At 40.6% G+C, this 20,388-nt stretch overlaps 1 protein-coding gene across 4 annotated transcripts in view; it reads right to left on the bottom strand.

Moving 5' to 3' along the window:
• Nucleotides 1-13,918: 13,918 nt before the first annotated feature.
• The window catches only part of LOC120416924 (sex determination protein fruitless), a 456,860-nt gene continuing 450,390 nt past the window's right edge, over nt 13,919-20,388 (bottom strand). For 2 of the 4 annotated variants that reach the window (XM_039578832.2, XM_039578835.2), the window contains one exon: nt 13,919-14,450. In XM_039578832.2, the coding sequence (XP_039434766.1) occupies nt 13,942-14,450 (509 nt within the window). In that variant the 3' untranslated portion in view covers nt 13,919-13,941. Of the gene's footprint in view, nt 14,451-17,240; nt 19,986-20,388 lie in introns of those variants that run through there. The other 2 variants (XM_039578833.2, XM_052706114.1) reach the window with 1 other exon arrangement.

Raw genomic sequence — 20,388 nt, 5'->3', positions numbered from 1 at the left:
AGGTTATGTGATACTTTTCAGGTGGAAGAGGGGGGGCGAGGGGATTTATTTCGATGTGAGGTGATTTTTTCAGACAAGGAAACGACTCCTAATACGTGCCACGCCATTTTTAATTTGTTTTTCAGGAATGTGTTCTTGTCTTGCGCGGCAAGCTGTCAGGAATGAACGAATGCGAGAAGACGAAGGGTGGAGAGGGGGGGAGAAATGTCAAACTTGAACACAAAAGTCAAACAGAAACAAACGGATGAGATATGCCACACGTGTGTGAGTGCGAGTCAATTTCGAGTGAGTGACTTGAATCTGTTTTTTTCGAACATAAATTGAGTTTTTTTTTTTGCAAAATGCCGCTGCGTGTAGTTTTTTTTATTTGGGAAAATGGGAATGGAAAGGGAGAACGGGGGTCTGTTGTCGTTTTTCCTAATTGCGACCCTGGTCAGGTTGCGCCAAACTAGAGCAAAAGGATAAAATGTGAGTTTTTTTTTGGTATTTCTTACGGTAACAAATTCGATAAAAATAGGAGAGTGAGAGAGAGAGAGAGAGCAAGAAATCTAGAGAAGAAAAGGGTTAGCCAAACTAAAGTTTACTAAAAAAGATAGGAAAGATAGAAGAGAGAAGAGCGAGAATTAGTTTCAAAAGAAGAGAGCGAGAAATAGTGAGAGAGTAGCAAAAACAAACTGCCTGTCACGCACACACGCACGCGTAGCGGCGGTGGTGTCGGTAAAGTAGAGCGCGTGCCGAAAATCTCTCTCGAGGACACACGCTTGACAGAAACACTCTGCGGTTGGTTGGCTGGTTGGTTTTGGTATGTTGGTGGTGGTGAGATCAAACGAAACAAAACTGGATGAGCGCGTCTCAGTGTCTGTGAGTGTGTGTGTGGTTGAAAGAGAGCGAAACACGAACACGAATGAGAGCGTGGCAGACTTTTTCGATCGGTCGGTACAGAACATTGGCTTTACTTACGGCAGAGAAAAGGGGGGAATTTCTTTCATTGTTTTTGTTTACATTTTTGAAGGGTGTGTGTTTGCGAATCGATATGCTAGTGTCAGTTTGTGATTTGAGGCTCACAAAATGGTGGAAAGGGGCGGGATATCCGAAGAGAGGGGGGAAAAGAGGGAGGAGTTTAAAACGCTAGTTCACATTAATAAGTAGATGGCGCTTCGAACCGTGGCATGGCGCGAATTGATTGCATTCTCACAGTATTGGTAGGTACTCTCTCAGTGTTTTCAAAACAAGGTTTGTTGTGACAGTTGATTGTTCTCTGTTCTTTTTTTTCTGTAGTATATATTAGTATGAGTTCAGAAAGGTAACACGATAATCGAGAATTGTGCAAGTTTATGTAATTTTTTTTCTGTTAAGAAGAAGGAAAAAAGACAACGTAAAAGTGAGTAAAAACTAACCAAAATGAAGGAGAGCAATGAAAGAAGAAACTGGCAGCGAGAAACGAGTTGGCAAAACAGAGTATGAGCACGATTTGTGTGGTGGTAGTGGTGAGAGGGGTTTGGGTGGAACAAGGAGTTACGACCATAACGCTTTGACGCGGTGCCGGGCCGGGAGGTTTGCGTAACGTCTCTCTATGTTTAAGGGTCGTAGCGCTCGCTTCACGTACGGGTATTGGCGCAGTCGGGAAAGAATCGGTAGGTCGTCGGTTCAAGGTCGTCGTCGGCGTCGCGACCGAGGCGTCTTCGCCATCATCTTCACACGTTCAGCTCCGGGTGCTTGGAGCGGCAGTGCATCAAGAGCGTATCGCTGCGGGTGTACACGGCCGTGCACAGACTGCACGCGTACTTTCCCGGGAAGTGCACGTAGTAGTGGTTGCGCACGTTGCACACGATCTTCCCGCACAGCAGGCACCGTTTGCGTTCGTCCAGCGAGTTCACTTTCTCGAATATCTGCGCGATACGGTACGTCTTGAGCTCTGCAAAATACGGGGGGGTTGCAAACACACATACACGCAGATGCGGGGGAGAGAGAGAGAGAGAAAAAGGGGAGAAAATGACAGGCGACAATCTGACGGAGAGCGGCGATTTGAGAGAGGGAGAGGGAGAGAGCGCGCACGCACGCACAGACATTTTTTCCGATTGCTCTTTGTGCGGCGATTCGCGCGTCTTCTTCGTTCGGTCCCGTGCCTCAGCGATTCTTCTTATTAATGTGAAAAGCGTTTGTTCCTTACACTAAGTTAGATGTACTGTCAGAATAATGAAAAAGGGAACGAATCTGGACTGAGAGAGAGAGAGAAATAGATACTGATATTCTGGGTTACAAAGTTTGGAGAGAGAGCGAGCGAAAAAGTACGGTACTCAAATACGAGAGAGAGAGAGTGTGTGAGAAATAGCTGTAAACTGTCAACTTTGAGAGCGAAAGAGAGTAAAAATTGGTGAGTTGATAAAAGAGAATGAACGTAAAAAGAAATGTCAAAAAGAGAGAGCGTATCGTAGCGGTCATGACTTTGCTTGTGGTGGTGGTTATTATTCATCTAGAATTACTGGTTTAAGAGAGAGAGTAAGAAAAAGGCAAAATTGGTAATGATTTTAGAAAGAAAAATAGAACGAGGCAATAAAAAGGGGGTGAGTAAAGATGTAAGAGAGTAGCGTAAAACTATGTAGACATTGAATTTCTTAAATGTGCGTATTGTTTTTTTTTCGAAAGTTTCTCGTTTCTCTCAAAAAAGAGCGAACTCCGAGCGGGGCTCAAATTTCTCTCCGCGAAAGAGAGTGGGTGAGCGATTGAGAGCGAAAAGTCGGTGTGTAACTTGTGTGTTTTTGTGTGTGGTGGTGTGAGTAGAGGTTTAAAAGGTTTTATCGAGAGAGAAAGAATTGGATCAAATATTCGAGAGAGTAAAAATCCTGATAATGGTAAGAGTACTGAGCAAGCAGAATAAAATTCAAACCAAGCAAAGTTTCGATTCGTTTGTAGATAAGAATTGATTTTTTTTTTAATATTGAAAAATCATACAGAGTTTGCGCAAGAATGTAACGATACTGTTTCGCAAATCAGAAATGAAAACGAAACAAAACAAGTTTAAACAAACCTAAAATGAAACTCATTTTCCCTCCTCCTTCAATGATCAGACAATCAAACTGAACTGGCGATTTTTTTCAGTGTCTTTCGATTTGACAGCTAGCAAAATCGCTTACACGATCGTAAGAGATTACTCAAAACTTTTTTTTGCGTTCCCACTTTGACAGATCAAACTTGCTGTTTACACGGCTGTCAAAAACCAAGCAAATAATTCCTTTACTCGAAAAAAACACGCAAAAAAGCATCGCTTTTTGCGCGTCTCATCCCGCGAGTAATCCTCGCGGGGCAATCGAATAAAATAAGGGTTAATGAATATGTAAATTGTTGAAAAACAGCCAGATTAATGGCGTCCGGAGAAAGGAGAAAAAACCAAACAATTGACAGCGCACGCACTTACACCCACACGCTCAATTCGAACGAAGCACAAAAGAGGAAAAAAACTCTGTTGACTTTATTTTCCCATGTGGCGTGACGCGCACTGTAAATAATTGAATCCTCACGCCATCTTTTTTTTTCTTGCCAAAAGTCGCGAATTTGTCACAAAATTAAAATGAAATAAACACATATTGAATGTTTGTGGGTGTGGGTGAGCGCGCGCGCTCACTTATTTCGTCGCAACTGTCATTTTTTCTTCCCTCTCCCGTTTCCTCTGCGTTGTGTTGATTCATAAATTATTGGTTTGTCTACCATTTTTTTTCACCTTTTTAACCGACGCAAAGTAGTTTACAACACACCCCCACCGACGAACGAACGAGTTTGACACGTTTCCTTTTGACAGCGCGGCGAACCAACAACCATGGGCGGACGAAAACAAAAGAAACAAGCGGCTTTGTTTACACTTTGGCCGCGCACACAGATGCGCGTTTATTAAACATGGTTTTTTTTCGCATCTTCGACACGACTTGGGGATTTTTGACGTTTTTTTTTGCTTTGTGAAATTATATTGAAACAAAAAATATATTCTTTTTTTTCTCTTTACGCCTAATATAAATAGTGTGTGTGTGTTGTTGTTGTTGTTTTAGAAATGATTATTAAAAATAATCACCGGTCACTCGATATAATCACCTTAAGTCGATAACATTAATAGTAATTAAATGTAAGTCAGGTAAGTATTGATTAATATCAAAGAAATAGCAATTAATTTATTTAATAGACTTTGTAAAAATACAGCGACTAAGAAAACATTACATTGTTTCGCTTGCTTTTTTTTCATCAATTTTCTGTTAATTGTTTACTTCACATATTTGCTACACACTAGCTTAGTGCGTGTGTTTGTCGGTCTGTGTAAGTCCGTTTCATTTCTATTTGTTTGTTTAGTATATATAATGGTTTTTTCACATTGTTTTGTTTTTTTTTGTTTGCTGCTTTTACGACAATCATTTTTTAATTTTAGTTTTATTTTGCTTTGTTTTACATAACTGTCCGTTTCGGAAGGAAAACATTTTTGCATCTGTTTCTTTCTTTCTTTAGAGGGGTAACATAAATGACCAATTGTTTACGTTGCGGTTTACTTCACCCTAACCTTTTTTTTTGACACCGCAGAGTATCTTCACGTCTCTGTATTTGTTTTGCTTCACTTTTGTGTGTATGTATCTGTGTGTTGTTTTGCTGTTGTTTACCTTCATTATAAATAATCATAACTAGTCAATATTGCACGTACGGTTCCTTCTTCTATTATTTTTTTCCTCGAATCGGTCTCGTTACCTTTTTAAAAGTTTGTTTACACAGCTGTTCGGCTTCTTCACCTTCTTCCTATAATACACTCACAGCATTGCTTTTTCGCCCCCATTCATTTTCACTCCGACACGCATTGCTTGGTTCATTGGGCTTACACGCACACAACACATCGAAACGGATTTCTGCACAACACAAACAACAAATGTCGTCCCGTTTTTTAGCACCACTTTTCGCTTCGTTTTGACCTAAAATTTCGTAACTTTCAGTGCAATTCTTTCGTTTTTTTCTCCTAGCCCCGCCCACTTTTTTTTGTCTCCCCGGAAAATCATTCGGGAAAAAACGATTTTTTTCAAGCTACTTAAAAATTGTGTTTGTCGACAGTTTTGAGAAGTGTTTCGTCGGAAAACAGTGGAAATTAGTATTTTTCGTTCTATTTTTGCAGTATCACATTGTTTTGTTTTCATTTTGGAAGAGAGTTTAACTTGTTTTTTTTTCAATTTAAAAATATAGGAGAAATTATAATTTTTGGAGTTTCGATGAACGTTGATGTTTTATTTTCATTTTGCTAAAATTTACTTATTTGCTTTTCACGTGCAAAGTTGACAGCTGTCAAATACACGTTGAAAAATATAGTCAAAAATGTCTTTTCAGCAAAAATAGATCAATTTATTTGATTTTGCCACTTTTCACTCTAAGTTCAATACAAAATGAGTAATTTTTACCCTGATTTGAGTGAACCTCAATATGACATTTGATTGAAGGTTGTTTATTTATTTAGTACACGCTGATTTTAAATTTTCTCAAAAACATTCAAAATAACCCAACATTTTTAATGTAAATCCAATAAAAATAACTTTAAGTTTTGAATCGGGTGAATTCTTCTCAAAATTAAATAAAACTGAGAAAAATTAATTAAAAAGTCAAGTAAACGTTTGCTTTCATTTGAAATTTGGAAAATGATTGTACCCAAGTAACCATCCAGCACTAATAAAAATCATAAATCAGTTGCTAAACAGCATTCACCAGCTAATCAGTCGTAAAACGGCAAAGATTAAAGCAAATCAGCTCTAAAATAACTGTTCTGATAAAAGCCGTTTTAGAGCTGATTACCAACTGTCACTAGCAACACTGTTATATTTTTTCAACAAACTGGCAACACGTCTGACGTTTTGACTGAGAGTGAAAGAGAAAGAAAACAAAATCTGCAAAGCTCTCGCTTACTCGTAGAAAAACCAAATGAAAATAAACATGGCGATGAAAATATTGATTGGTGAAAATTGCAATTGGAACCGGTTTTTCTTCTAACTTTTGTAAGTAGGTAAATATAACACAAGAGAAAATCCTCTTACGAATAATCCATTAATGAACTATCTTTCAGGATGCATGAAACAGAGTATTGCCTTCCATCGTGGGATTTATGCCAAGACAACGGTGGCCGTTTCGGAGACCATCAGTTTCGGCCATTAGCAGGTGAATTCCCGATTTCAAGGTTGCAGGATTGGTCGGAAATGGACGCAAGAGTGTAGCGGACACTATGGGCTTACGGTGCTCCGGTAGCAAGTTCAGGTCAGGAAGGACACGCTCGCAAATTCGGTAAAGTGTAGCTTGACAATTTTGTTTAGTTCGAGTTTTTTGAAGTACAATAAAAATATTTAAGCCAAATCTATGTGTTGTGCATGTTTTTCTCTGAAAATAAAAGATAAATCCGACTCCAGACTCTGAGGGAGGCAATTTAGAAAAGGGTTTCATTTCGAGTGTTATGTTAGAAAATGTAACAGTTTCTGATGCTGCTCATTCCCGTCGAAAGCGCATTTCCCAAACAGGCGTGACGATAAAGGCACAGGAACCACCAGCAAACATCGACGATTACTTCCACCATTTAGCATCAAATCCCCAACTACGCAATATCAATCAAAAAAATCGGATTTCCCCTTCGGTCAGCTGAGAGTCGGTAAAGTTGTATAGTATGGTAAACAAACCCGAAATAGAACGAACAGAGAGAGAGAGAGGAAAGGGAGAACGAGAAAATATTTTTGCTCCTCCCATTTTTATGACAATTCCAGGGTTGGATCGACAACAGTAGGGGCCCAGCTGTAAAACAGAAATATAAAGTCCAAAATGAGCTGCAAATCGGCTGTAAATGCGCTTTTGGTGCAATTTTAAAAACTTCTTAGCTGTTATGCGTAGCACTAAATGCGCTTCTAGTGCTGAATAATTTCCTGTTTTAGTGCTGTTTGGTTACTTGGGTAAGTCTCAAATGTGTTAAAAATCGACTCAAAAATCGTTGAAACTTTAATCTACTCAAAAATGAGTAAACTCACCAAAACCAAAATTACTCAAAAATTGATTTAGTTGAAAATGTCAGATTTTAAAGTTTTACTCGAAATGCAATGATAAATGTTCTCAAAATTGATCATAATCACGTTGAAAAATATAGTCCAAATTTCTTCCAGCAAAAAAAATCAATTTATTTGGTTTTGCCACTTTTCACTCTAAGTTCACTACAAAACGAGTAAATTTTACCCTAATTTGAGTGAACGTCTGACATTTGATTGGAAGCTTATTTATTTATTTAGTACACGCTGATATTAAATTTTCTCGAAACAATTCAAAATAACCCAAAATTTTCAATAAAAATAACTGTAAATTTTTAATAGAGTTCTCAAAATTAAATAAAAATGAAAAAAAATTCAAGCAATAATGAGTCAAAATTGATCCAAACATTTTTTTCATTTGAAATTTGAAAGTTCAAACCTTGAAATGTGTTTAAAAACGACTCAAAAATCGTTGAAATCAAATCTACTCGAAAATGAGTAGACTCATTAAACCCAAACTTACTCTAAAATTGATTCAGTTGAAAATGTCAGATTTTGAAGTTTTACTCGAAATTCAATGAAAAATGAGTCAATTCCATGTCGGTCAAAATTGGTCATAACCAATGTTACTCAGAAATGAGTTAAACTACAAATGTCAGATTTTTGACGAATTTCGCTTGAAGTTAAATAAAACGAGTAAAATCCGCTCAGACGTTCTCATTTTTTTAAATGTCAAAGAACCTGATCCTGAAATCAAACAAAAAAGTTTACTTGCAAATGTCAGAAAATGAGTAAATATCACTTTTATTTGAGTGATCCAAAATTCTTTTCCGAGTAGGTTAGGTTCCATAATTTTGAATGAAGGCTTGAAAAACGTTTTCTTAATCTTCTCAAAAATCTTCGAAACCAAATTCACCTCAAAATTGAGTAAATTCGTCAAAACTCAACTTACGTAAAATTCAGTTAAGTTGCAAACGTCAGATTTTGAATAATTTTTTCTCGAAGTTCAACGAAAAATGAGTCAATTTCATCCAGATTCGAGTGAACTCTGACGTTTGTCTCAAACCTCATTTCACATTTAGAAAAAAGTGCGTGACAGATTCTGAAAAATATTCTAAGACTCAAAATGTTTTCAAAATCTTCTCAAAAATCGTCGAAACCAAATCTTCTTAAAAACCCACTAAGAGTTTTGGCTCGAGCCTCGACTCGATTCAGGCTCGATCTCGAGCCAGATCGACTCGAGGCTCGAGCCAAAATTCTTAGTGGGAATGAGTGAATTCGTCCAATTCAAACTTTTTGAAAAATAAGTTTAGTTGTAAACGTCAGCTTTTGAAGTTTTTTTTTCCGAAATTCAATGAAAAATGAGTTAATTTCAATCAGATTCGAGTGAACCCTGACTTTTTTCTCAAACCTCATTTCTGAGCAAATTGAATAATTTTGAAATAGAGGAAGACAATTTCTGAAAATGATTCTGAACCTCAAAATGTGTACAAAATCTATTAAAAATGCGTCAGAATCAAATTTACTCAAAATTGGGTTGGTTTGCAAATGTCACAATTTGAGTAAAGTCAACCCAACAGCGAATTATTCTTAATCTGACATCCCCCCTGATATCGCTAGGGGGTGTAAAATTTGTCATAACCAAGCATTCTTAAATGATGATTTTGGTTGCAAAAGTCAGATTCTGAACCTCATAGATGATTATTCTGGTCCGAACATTCTCAAAAACAAAATTTGCTTGTAAATGTCAGAATTTGCATGAGTTTATCTTGAAGTTCAAAGATAAATGAATACAATTTACCCAGCTATGAGTACGCTTCCAACTGACATTTGCTTCCAAACTCATTACTCAGTAAGTATGGTTCTAGATTTGAACGAGAAGGTAGTCTAATGTCAAAGTTTGAACACGTCAAATGCTAACTGTTTTATTTTTATTTTATTTTTTTTTGAAGAAAACTTGTTGAAAAGGTAGTAAAACATGTTGGTTAACAACATGAACGAACAAGACCATAACTCTAACCGACACAAAAACCCGGAAACATTCCCAGCAGATTAAGTCCTTAAGCTACCCAAATCTGCTGTCCATTTCCGGACCGATCCCTCATCCCCTCGAAGTCCAAGAAGCAAAAACTTTCTCCCTTTTCCCGGAAGCAGCTTCTTCCGCTGCAATCAGCGCGGAAACTTGGCTGCCGCCGCAGCAGCAAGTCGATAATTAAAATTCAAACGACTTTTAACAGTTGATTTCCGACCCGTTGCACAATTACAACTTTGGAATACTAATTCGATTTCCGGTTGGTGGTGCTGCTGGCCAGGACAATCAGAGCTTCTGTCACCGAAAAAAAGAAAACCCGAAAGGGGGTTTTCGTGCCCGGAAAAAGTTGCTCCTTCAACTTCTCCTCGGAGCAAAACAATAATTATCGCTTTCTTTGCTGCGGCCTCGGCTATGATTGAGCTTTGCGGATTTTCTGCCCAACCCCCTTGGGAGAGAGCAGCCGGGACTTAATTGTTTTGTTTTTGTGTTCTTTTGCGCGGAACTGTCATTCGGACGTGAGTCTTTTTTGCTTTGTTTCTCTTGGGTTCTTTTGCTCCGTTTGGCAATTTTGAGCTTGCGGAGGATTTGGCTACTTTCCCGGAATTTGGGGGCCGAATTTATGTAGTTTAAGGTTGGGACGAGACACGGGATCCGCTTTGCGGATATAATTATGTCGTAGTTTTTGGCTGGAAGATGGGAATTGTTTTTGGGGAAAAGGAATGGTTATCTTTTGTTGATTTTATCTTAATTCTTGTGGAAATTTGAGTTGCAAAAACTTTCACGGCTAAACACTAGCTGTAAAGTGAGTTGGATCGAGTTAGCGTGTAAACGTAATCAAAACAAAAGTGACAGCTGAAAATTGAGTAATCATTTGTTGATTTTTTAAACACTTGAGTAACAAAAACAAACTAATATAAAATGCCGGAGCATGTAAACGCAATCAAAACAAAAGTGACAGATGGAAAGTTACCCACTTTTGGGTAGGCTGCCCCCCCCTTCAAAACATCAACGTTCATCGTACGATACTCAAATTAATGATTTTTTAACCCATCCAAGACCTTCAAAATTCGTTCCGCTTCGCGTCTATTGTTCTCCCACTTTTTGACAGCTGCCGCTCTCTTCATTGGTGTGCGTGACTTCCGGTGTGATGCTTAACCTTAGCGCGCGCGGCGCGCTTGTTTGTGTGTGGTTGCTTTGACGTTTACAACAATGTTTACTTTTGCGTGAGTGACTGTGACTGTTTGTTTGTTTATTATTAGTACTGAAATACATTTTACTGCCAAGTTTGTTTATTTTGCTGCGTTTTACTCTACTCTTCACTGAAATGCTTCTGTTTGTGTGTGTGTTTGTGGGGGGATAAATGCTAAACGCAATAACAATGAGCCTAACATTCAAAAACGGAAATAAAAACAAAAAAGATAAATAAGTCTGCGCGCGTGTGTTGGTGTAGAAAAAAAAGGTAAACAAACACAGCTGGGGGAGGGGCGTTTTAACCTAATAGGAATAACTCTATTTACAATAGCACGATGCTTGTGACAGCCGGTTTAAATGAGGTAGTATTCACACACAAACAAAATGTTTGTTTTCGTTTCACTCTATTGTGTGCGCGAGCGTCTGTTTGTGTGTGTGTCAATAAGTTAAAGAAAATTAAGAGTGTCGGTTTGTGTTTGTGGTGTCTTTTGCGGTTTAAACAACTAAAAAACTTAAACAAACTTAACAAATTAGCGCCGCTGGGGGCGCCGGTTTTGTTTTCCTTTTGTTGCAGTTGTGTGTTAAAAATAAGCTAAAAATGGTAATTTTTATCATATTGCACGTTGTTAGTAAAAATAATCAGGTTCGCGATTCTGCCCTTTACAGTTTACATACTTTACATGTTAAATCTTAACGACTGAATGTTGTTTTCCTTTGTTGTTGTTGTTTGTTTGTGTGAGCATGTTTTCCCTAGTACTTTACTACTTATAAATGTCTATTTGAGTATGTAGTTGTTGTTTTTTTTGTTTTGTAAATGCCTTCCATTTCTCGTCTCTCTCAGCTGGCCTTTTTGTGACTGGTTTCGGTTTCTTCTGCACTATGGTTATGTTTTTTTTTGTTTGTTTATTTCTCTCGCAACAAGGAATGATGGTTCCACTGTTTTTTGTTTAATTTATGTATTTTTTTGTCTCTTGGCGGCAGTAGAATGTATTTCACGTATGCGATTTGACTTGTTTGCTTCACTATGAGCTTCGTCAGTTGTTTTGTTATTATTTACAAAGTTTTCTTCGACTCTTTTCTTCTTGCCAAGTTATTTTTGTATTTTTTCTCTTTGATTTTACGTTTACCGTCAGCTCGGGTAGTAAATATTTTTTTCTATTTTTATAAATATTTGCTTTTCCATTGTGTTTTTTTTCCTTTTCTGCTTTACCATTATAAATATAAATATTTTACCTTTTTTTAACGCTGGTTTGACGCTTGTGTGTTACTTCAGCTGCTAAACTTAATGCTTGCGTTACGCTCCATATGTTTTGCTTCAAATTGTAAATAAACAGCTAACGATTCATTGCGAAAGGAAACAAAACAGCATTCTTTTGTTTACTTTTTTATCAATTGATTAATTAGCCTAGAATTGAATTACTCGTAAAAGGTGTACTATAAATAATGAATAAATTATTACAAATTATGTTACGCTTCCTAGGGTTTGCAACAAGCGTTACACGCGTTACGCGCGTGTTTGACTCAAAAGTAACTGCAAGTAGTAGTAGTAGGTAGTATGCCCGCGGTTTACAAGTAGAAAAAGATATAGCTTAGCATAACGCTTGAATTTTTTGCAAAAAAACTGTGACATCGTTACGCCGAAGGCGCGTCGCCAAAACAAAAAAACCCCTACCGGAAGAGAACGACACTAACTGCGCGAAGACCTGAAGGTGTGTAACTCTATTGAGCAATTATTATTCTCGCTACTTGCGCTACTCTAATCGCTAGTTGTTTCCCCTTTTCAAACTGCGCGTGCTCAAAAACGGAGTAACGTCTACCCTAACTTGCGTCGGTTTGAACCTCAACGTCACGCGTTACGACCCTGTCCGTAGCTTGCTTTTGTTTTTTTTGCTCTCTGTACAGCTTCACTACACGCTAAAACTAACCCTACGCTTAAAACTGGAATCTAAATCGAACGCAAAATCCCAGCGAAAATGACCGAATTTCGGGGTGAATGACCTGTTGTTGTGTCAAGGTTGAGGTTGCGTCACTTTAGAAAGAAAAAAGTTTAAATTTTACCCTTTTCTTCCAGGTATTCTCCGCCTCGAAGTAGCGCCATTCGTGAATGGTCCCCCCCCAACTGTCAGCGTCAGCTGACAGGAGGAATCGCTCGCAGTAACGCAGGTAACGCAACCGTTTGACACAAACGCACACGCACGTTCAAAATCACTCATTTTTCGTCAAAACTAAACCTACTCAGAAATGAGTAAAAGGGGCATCTGTCAAATTTGAATATCACTCAGTTTTCGTGGAATTCTGAGTGAAGCTCACCCAAATCTGACGAATGCCCCCATTACTCATTTCTGAGTAGGTTCGGTTTTGACGAAAAGTGAGTGATTTTGAACGTGCGTGCACACTCTGTTTATGACCTAAATTGTTCAGAGGGTAAACGAAACGTCAACCAAGAAAACATGGCAACACTGCTACGCGCGGTACACCTGTCAAAATCTACATCTAGAGAGGGGGAGGGGTGGTTACAAGAGTGTTGGCGCTCAATATTTTGACAGCTAAGCTCGGCGCATAAGGGTTCATGGCTAATGGTCTACAGTCTATAATCTCACTAGTGTGTGTTTGTGTTTGTTGTATTTGCTTGTGGTTATCAATGCGGTGACTTTAGTTGGGGAAAGAGGGGGGGGTCTTCATAACTGATATGGAACTAGTGGGGTGGGGTGGGGGTTAAGCTACTAAGTACTACTACCACACGGCACTAGCCTGTGTGTGGGGGAAGATTGGCTAGGTGGGTTCCGGAACGCACTACTACACAGTCAGTATATTAGATAGGGCGGTTGGTCCCGCCCCGTCAACTTTTGACAGTGTGGCACAGGGAGTCGGCGCGCACTCCGTTAACGATATCGCAGATTTTTGACAGTAACCTTTGCCGGGGTGAACAATAGTAAACATAAATAATAAGGTAATTTTTTCTTCTCTTTTTTACGATTGGTGTCAGTGATAAAATCTGTTACAAATAAAAACAAAAACAAACAAACAAAAAATCCTGTAAACTTAGGTTAACAAATAAGCAAGGCCTCTCGCTGCGTAGAAGTAGAACCTGCAGAAGGGGTGAAGGGGACAAGGGGGCGCCGGAAACATTCAGAGAACACACATTTAGATGACCAGGGGTTGATGATTAGCTAGCTATCGCTGCCGTGGCGACGAAGTCGGCGTCGGCGGCCGTTCTGTGGAGGATTTGACAGCTGTATGACCGATCGGTTTGTCCGCCGGGACTTGCGGCAGACCCGGGTGGTGGTAATGGTCGTAAAAGTCCTGCCCGGCAGAGTACAGATTCCCAACGCTGTTGCTACGCCGTCCGTACAACATGCTATGACCGTTTTCGAGATTCTTCCAGTGGTTGTAGCCGCCGCCGCCGCCGGTGATGTCACTTTCGCCGCCGCCGCCAGACTGATCTAGATAAGAGGACGGTGAAATGCTGGCCGATGCGGGCCTTGTAGCCGTCCGTTCGCTACCAGGTACATTGTTGTTGTTGGTTGGTGCTACCATCATCATCATCATGCTACTGCTATTGTTGTTGTCGGTGACTACCGTCGAGGAACTATCTACTATGTCGCCGCCGCTGCCGCCGCCATTTTGTCTAGGGTACTGCGCTTCACCGGTTGGATGGTAGTGTTGGTGGTGGCTGTAGCCGGGCGGCCAGTGGTGGTACCTCCTATATCAGTCGGACGTGCCGCTCTGGGAGTGCAGTCCGGGCGAGGAGGACGCCGTCGAGGCGGCCGCCGCTGCAACGGCCGCCGCCGCCGCAGCCGCCGAGTTTGGAATGGGAAAGTCCGCCTTGAAGGGGCTCAGGGCGGCGTAGTTGACGTTCGCGGCGAGGCCCGCGGCCGCGGCCGAAAAGTCCGTCTTGAAGCTGTTGGCGGCGGCCGCGGCGGCTGAAATGGCGGCGGCTGCGGCGGCCGCTTGCGACGCCATCGCCGGCGACATCATGTTGTCGAACTTGCGCGTGTCCGGGTTGTACATCGGATGCTTGAACTTGCAGTGCGTCCGCAGGTTGTCGCTCCGGGTGTACGTCGCCCGGCACAGCGGACACTCGAACCGGCCCGGGAAGTGCACGTGGTAGTGGTTCCGTATGTGCGTTACCACTTTGCCGCACAGCTTGCACCGGTGCAGATTGCAGCCGCCCGACAGACGCTCAAACGTCAGCCGCATGTGCCAGGCCTTGGAGCCTGTAGGGGTGAGATTATATATAGAGAGACACAGACACATAGAGAGAGAGAGTTTGACAGAGAGAGAGAGGTGGGCGAGACACAGAGAGTGTGAGAGCGAGAGCGAGCGGGAGAGACACAGAGCAAAACAAACAGGACGGCGCGTGTTTGAGGGGGCGGCTGTTCCAGAAGACTCCAAAGTGACAGCTGTCATCCGATGCATTTTGACGGTAGAAAGTCTTTTGATTTTATCTATGTCTTAAAACGCACTCTTTTGTTCGATCAAAATGGCCGTCTTCTATAATTTGACAGCTCTCTCTGATATCGTTTTGTTTACGTTTGTTTCTACACCCTCATTCAAAATTACTCAGTTTTTGACTAAACTGAACCTACTCAGAAATGAGTAAAAAGGGCCATTTGTCAGATTTGCGTGAATTTCACTCAATTTTCGTTGAATTTTGAGTGAATTTTGCTTAATTTTCGGTGAATTCTGAGTGAAAGTCACTCAAATTTGACAGATGCCCTTTTTACTCATTTCTGAGTAGGTTTGGGTTTTGGCGAAAACTGACTGATTTTGAATGTGATAAAACTTGAACTCGTTCAATAATTTGAAGGTTTGCTTAGAGAAAAGAACCAATACAAAGCATTGTAAACAAAGTTTTGCTTGAATAAATGAGTAAACCAACTCGCAACAAAACTTTGCGGTTGGAAATTTTGACATGTTTCTGTGATTTTCTGTTAAGTCACTCATGAAATGAACTTGGAGTGACTTAAGTTCGTTTATGAAGTCACGGTTTTCTTGTTTATATTTTTAAGCTAGAAATTTTGACAGCTGATGTTGTTTTTTTTACTGTCACAAGGAAAAATACAGTCGTGGTAGCTGTCAAACTGTTTAAGTCACTCCTGAAATAAATTTTCAGGTTTTTGCTTATCTCTGGGTGAAATTAACCAGTGTTTGGGTAATTTTTACCTAGAATTCGAATGAAAATTACCCATACTCGAGTGAAATTCACCCAAAACCCGGTGAAATTCACCTAGAAATTTGCGAAAAGAAAACTTCCAAAATATTTTTCTGAGTAGGTTTTGGTTTGATAAAATCTGAGTTAAAATAAATCAGAAATAAATTATCTCAAATGAGCGTGTAAATACAGAATAACTGTCATATTGCAATGTCAAAATTTATGCATTTAGGCTTCTTGTGAAAAGATGATTTCTATCAAAACAATGAAAAAAGACCCTAGACAAGGATGTAAACAAGCACTTTTAATTTGCTTGTTCTCAATGTAAACAACAACTGACATTTGCAGGACGCAATATTTGTTTACACTTGGTTCTTCCATATTGTTGAAAGTCATCCAGACTTGAGTGAAATTCTCTAAAAACCTGGTGTAACTCACCCAAAAATGAGATAAAACTTAGAAAAAATATTCCTGAGTTGGTTTGGGTTTGATCAAATCTGAGTTATAATAAATCAGAAATAAGTTATTTCAATTTAGCGTGTAAATACAGAATAAATGTCATATTTTGTAATGTCAAAATACACTCAACCCCCGGTGGTTGGTCACTTTTTCGTTTGACACTTTTTTAGTTTGTACCCCGTTGGTTGGTCAAAGTCAAACTAAAAAGTGACGAACTGTCACTTTTTACACGGCGCTCACGCACACTATCAAAACAAACGTTTGGTAGTGTATGTGAACTCCATGTAAAAAGGGTGTCAAACTAAAAAGTGACCCCGTTCGTTTGACAACAGTTGGTGTCAATCCATCGGGGTTTGAGTGTATATGCAATTAGGCTTGTTGTGAAAAGATTATTTCTATCAAAACAGTGAAAGAGGACCTTAGAAACAATGTAAACAAGCACTTTAATTTGCTTGCTCGAAATGTAAACAACAACTGACATTTGCAGGACGCAATGCTTGTTTACACTTGGTCCTTCCATATTGTTTAACAGCAAATAAAAGTACCGAAGTTTGACAGCTCCAACCTGTCAAACGCCTCAAAAATGTGATAAAAAAGTCGTCCTATTTCCGCCGACTGACATCTGTCAAATTGGAGTCCCCTTCCTGCGAAACGCCCTCCTCTCACACGGCGAGTTCGACGCGTTGACACACGGGTTGTTGTTGTTTTGATTGCGCGCGTTGACACATTCGGAGCGAGCTTTTGTTTCGATACGAATCGATTCCCGGGAAAAAGTTTCAAAAAATAAAACACAAAAAATGACAGAAAAATAAACTCAAAACAAAACAGGTAAAAAAATAAAAAATAAATAAATAAAAAAAGGGGGGGGGGGGGGGGTAAACGAAAATGACGTAATGTAAAGTGGGGGGTTGTAAATAAAAAGAAAAAAGTAAAGTTTAAAACAATAAATGAAATCAACCAAAACTGTACAAAAAAGAGGGTAGAATTTATCCAAACAGAAGAGAGTAAAAGAAAGAAAGAGAGTTAAAGAACGAAAGAGCAGTTAATTTCTCTCCATAGCTCGGTGTTTGCAGAGAGGCGCGCGCGCCTCGTTGTTGTTGTTGACAGATTATTAACATGGGTTTAGTCGCGCGCGCGCGCTTTTGACAGGTGTCATGGTGGTTTTATTTGCAGCGGAGGCGGTTTAGTAGATTGTTGTTGTTGTTTTTGTTCTGAGGGGGTGAACTCGGCGGTTTGTTTTCTAAACATTATTCTTAGAGTTATATTAGAGTTATATAGCTGGTGGTGAGAGAAGAGTATCCAATTACAGAGTTTACAAAATACACTTAGAGAGAGAGAGAAGGGTAGAGGGTGAGAGAATTACAATTAGGTAAACAAAAATATTGATATGAACGTTTTTGCGTTGTAACGAGATTTTTTTTGTTTTTTTTTTTTGCGATACAGAGTGGGAAAAATTTAGTAAACACACTTAGTTCGGAAAACAACGTAACTCCAATCACAAGATATACAAGTAAGAAACGGTGGACGAAAACACGTTCAATTTGGCGGCCAAACTGCTTTGCGGATTAAAATATTGTTTGTTTTTTTTTTCGGTGTAAGTGAGTGTCATGTGTGTCTGTGTGAGTAGATGTCGCTTTGTTTGTTTGTTTTTTGTATGGTATAAAGTAAAAGAATCACCAACCAGCACCAACATAGAGATGTTTCAAGTAAGATAAAATGTACACAAACAAAAACAGGCGCTGCGGAGCAGCGCACTCGCTCTTTTGCTTTTGTTTTTTTGTTTCAAACACATCCGTGTAAAAACAAAATGGCGACAAAAAAACACGAAAAGTCAAAACCAATTGAAAACTGAACACTCGATTTTACATGTTGTGTTAAAAGCAAAATACACATTCACAGGATTAGTGTTGTAAGGTATTATTTACACAGAAAGAGAGAGAGAGAAATATATATGTAGATGTATTCATAAAAATGGTACTCATAAACGCTAGCAGAGAAACATTTAGAAAACACGTTTTTTTTCGCGACACACTTTGTTGTGACGCAAAACTTCCAACAAAACAGCGAATGTTGTGACGTCAGCGAGACAGCGAGATAGAGTGGAGACAAACACATAGGCAAAACAAACGCGCGAGAGGGAGAAGAGCCGTCACAGTGGAGAGAGAGCGGAGAGAAAATCGGACTGCTGCTGCTGCGTTGCGCTCACAAAAACACACACACATAGAGAGAGCTGAACAAGTGAGTGACAGACAGAGAGAGTTGGTTTTAAAGTGACAGCGAGAATGAGAGTGATGGGTTCGTCGACAAAAGAGAGAGACACCAGCGAGAGAGAGTTGGAACGCAACGTTTCAAAAATTAAAAATTACGACACCGAAATGTTGATTTGAAAGTTGACAGTCATGCGTTTGACGTTTGGAGTTGGGAGCGCTGCGCGCTCGCAATCGGACGAAATAATAAACAACACTGACTGAACTTGAGAAAAAAACGGAACGCAAAAAGAAAATATTGAATGACCCACTTAGAACGAACAAAAGAGGACCATAATAAAAAGAAGAAACGAGTGGTAAAGATTAAAACAAAAACAAACAAAAGGGTGACACCTGGCCAATAATAATAAATAGCAAAGTTTATGGCCGTTTGCCGCCGGCCTTCGGGAAATATCTGCAAGATTGAGATTTATGTTGATATCGTTGCAGGAGGATTTTTTCCTCGTTCTTTTAACTCCCACCCAGCGCAGAAAAAAAGAATGGCCAACATAACCTCGCAAGCCGGCACGAAAGTGCCGGCTTGGAGGTTATGTTGGCCCGTGTGTGACAAAAACAATCTGTAAATATGATTAATGTGGGTCGGTTTTGTCGGGACCGAGCGCATTTTAGTACACCAGGTTTGACAGCAAGTGGCGCCTCTGGCGCCCGCTAGCGAAACTAAAGTGACGTTTCGAAATGCAATCACTGTGCCACAGTGTGCGGTTGGGGACCAACCGGGCGCGGACTAGGGGTGGTGGATTAATGTTTGTGTGTTGTTTTGTTCTAACCTGGTTATTTTCCACAGTATTATTATTCGTTTTCCTTGGAAACGTACAAATGTTTCGGCTTTGTCGTTTTTTTTGTGTGGTTACAACGTGACTGCCTTGTTTATTTTTTAAATTTATTATTTTTTGGTATTGTTTTCATATAAATATACTTTTCTATATAAAAATATATCTATGTATATTAGTCTACTTTGTTACGCTACCGTGTATATGGCTGTTTGTTTACTTTATTCTCCTAGGTTGCTACATCTTATATATTGCAAACTGTTTCGGAAAAGAACGCAAAAATCAGACTAGATGAATCAACAGTTAACCCAAGGAACGCCAAACTATCTCGCAAGTTCGCTTTAAGTGGTATTGCACGGTCAACTCAGACAACTGTACTAAAAAACTGTACTAAAACGCAGATCTACGGTTGTTTTGCACTATTCTTCTAGAATAAGGTCCGACTAGCGGTAGGTTTAGCTATTATTAGATAGTGACGGGGGACAACACCCCTCGGCGCGCCGAGGGACCCCCCGCCATCTGTCAGTTTTGACGTTTAGATGAACGCATTCTTCTTAAACTTGAGCCGCTGGTGCTTGTTCCGGGCGGCGTTTAATCACATGTGGACGATGTGGTTGTAGAACCGGTCCCTCAGCTCCGGATGTTTGACCTTGCAGTGGGCCTTCATGTTGTCGCGGCGGGTAAACTTCTGGCCGCAGACGGGGCACTCGTGGCTCTGGGGCCGGTGGATGTTGGCGTGGTGCCAGCGGTTCGACACCGTCTTGTGGCAGCTGACGCAGCTGTACAGCGTCGGGAAGGTGCCGGTCAGCTGGATGAAGAGCGACGAGTAGTCGATGTTGTGGTCCCGCCGCGTTCCGGCCGACCCCGAGCGGGAGCTCTCGCTTCCGGAACCGGTTCCGGTGCCGCCACAGAGACCCCCGGTTCCGGAGCTGGTCCCCGGAGGGGTGCTGCTGGACAGGAGCGACGATCCGGACGAGCCGGACTGCTGCTGCTGGGCACCGAGCCCGTTCAACCGCTGGTGGTGCTCCAGCAGGGATCCGGCCGGGCCGGGCAGGTGCGGGTGGTGCCGGGACGCCATCGCCAGACGCAACATCGGGTCACCTGGAATGCACACAGCACAAGGTGGGGGGTGGCATTCAGATGAGAAAAGGGGCGTGCCTCAAATCACGCAACGCACACATACAGAGAGCCACAATCGAGAGGGGGGAATGGGGCGGGGAGGCAAACTCAAAACAAAGGGGTTTGTTGTGTTGGGTGTCAGCTTTTGACAGCTCTGTCAAACTCTACTAGTAAATATACTCAATAGGCGGCCACTAATTGGTTATAGCTTATTCATATGTAGGTGTGTGTGTGTTTGGGGGGTGGACAGAACGAACACTAATCTAAGTTTGATGCTTGCTCGTTTGTTGTGACACATCTGTCACTCGAAACCCCCACCCGGTCTAGTTGCGTTTTGTTTTGAAACTTCTGCCGCGGGGCGTATTCATGGATGCACTAACACTCA

This window comes from Culex pipiens, chromosome 1 (assembly GCF_016801865.2).
Source record: "Culex pipiens pallens isolate TS chromosome 1, TS_CPP_V2, whole genome shotgun sequence".
NCBI classification, from domain to species: domain Eukaryota; kingdom Metazoa; phylum Arthropoda; class Insecta; order Diptera; family Culicidae; genus Culex; species Culex pipiens.
Note: the sequence above shows the minus strand (reverse complement) of the source record. Positions and strands in the feature narration are given on the sequence as shown.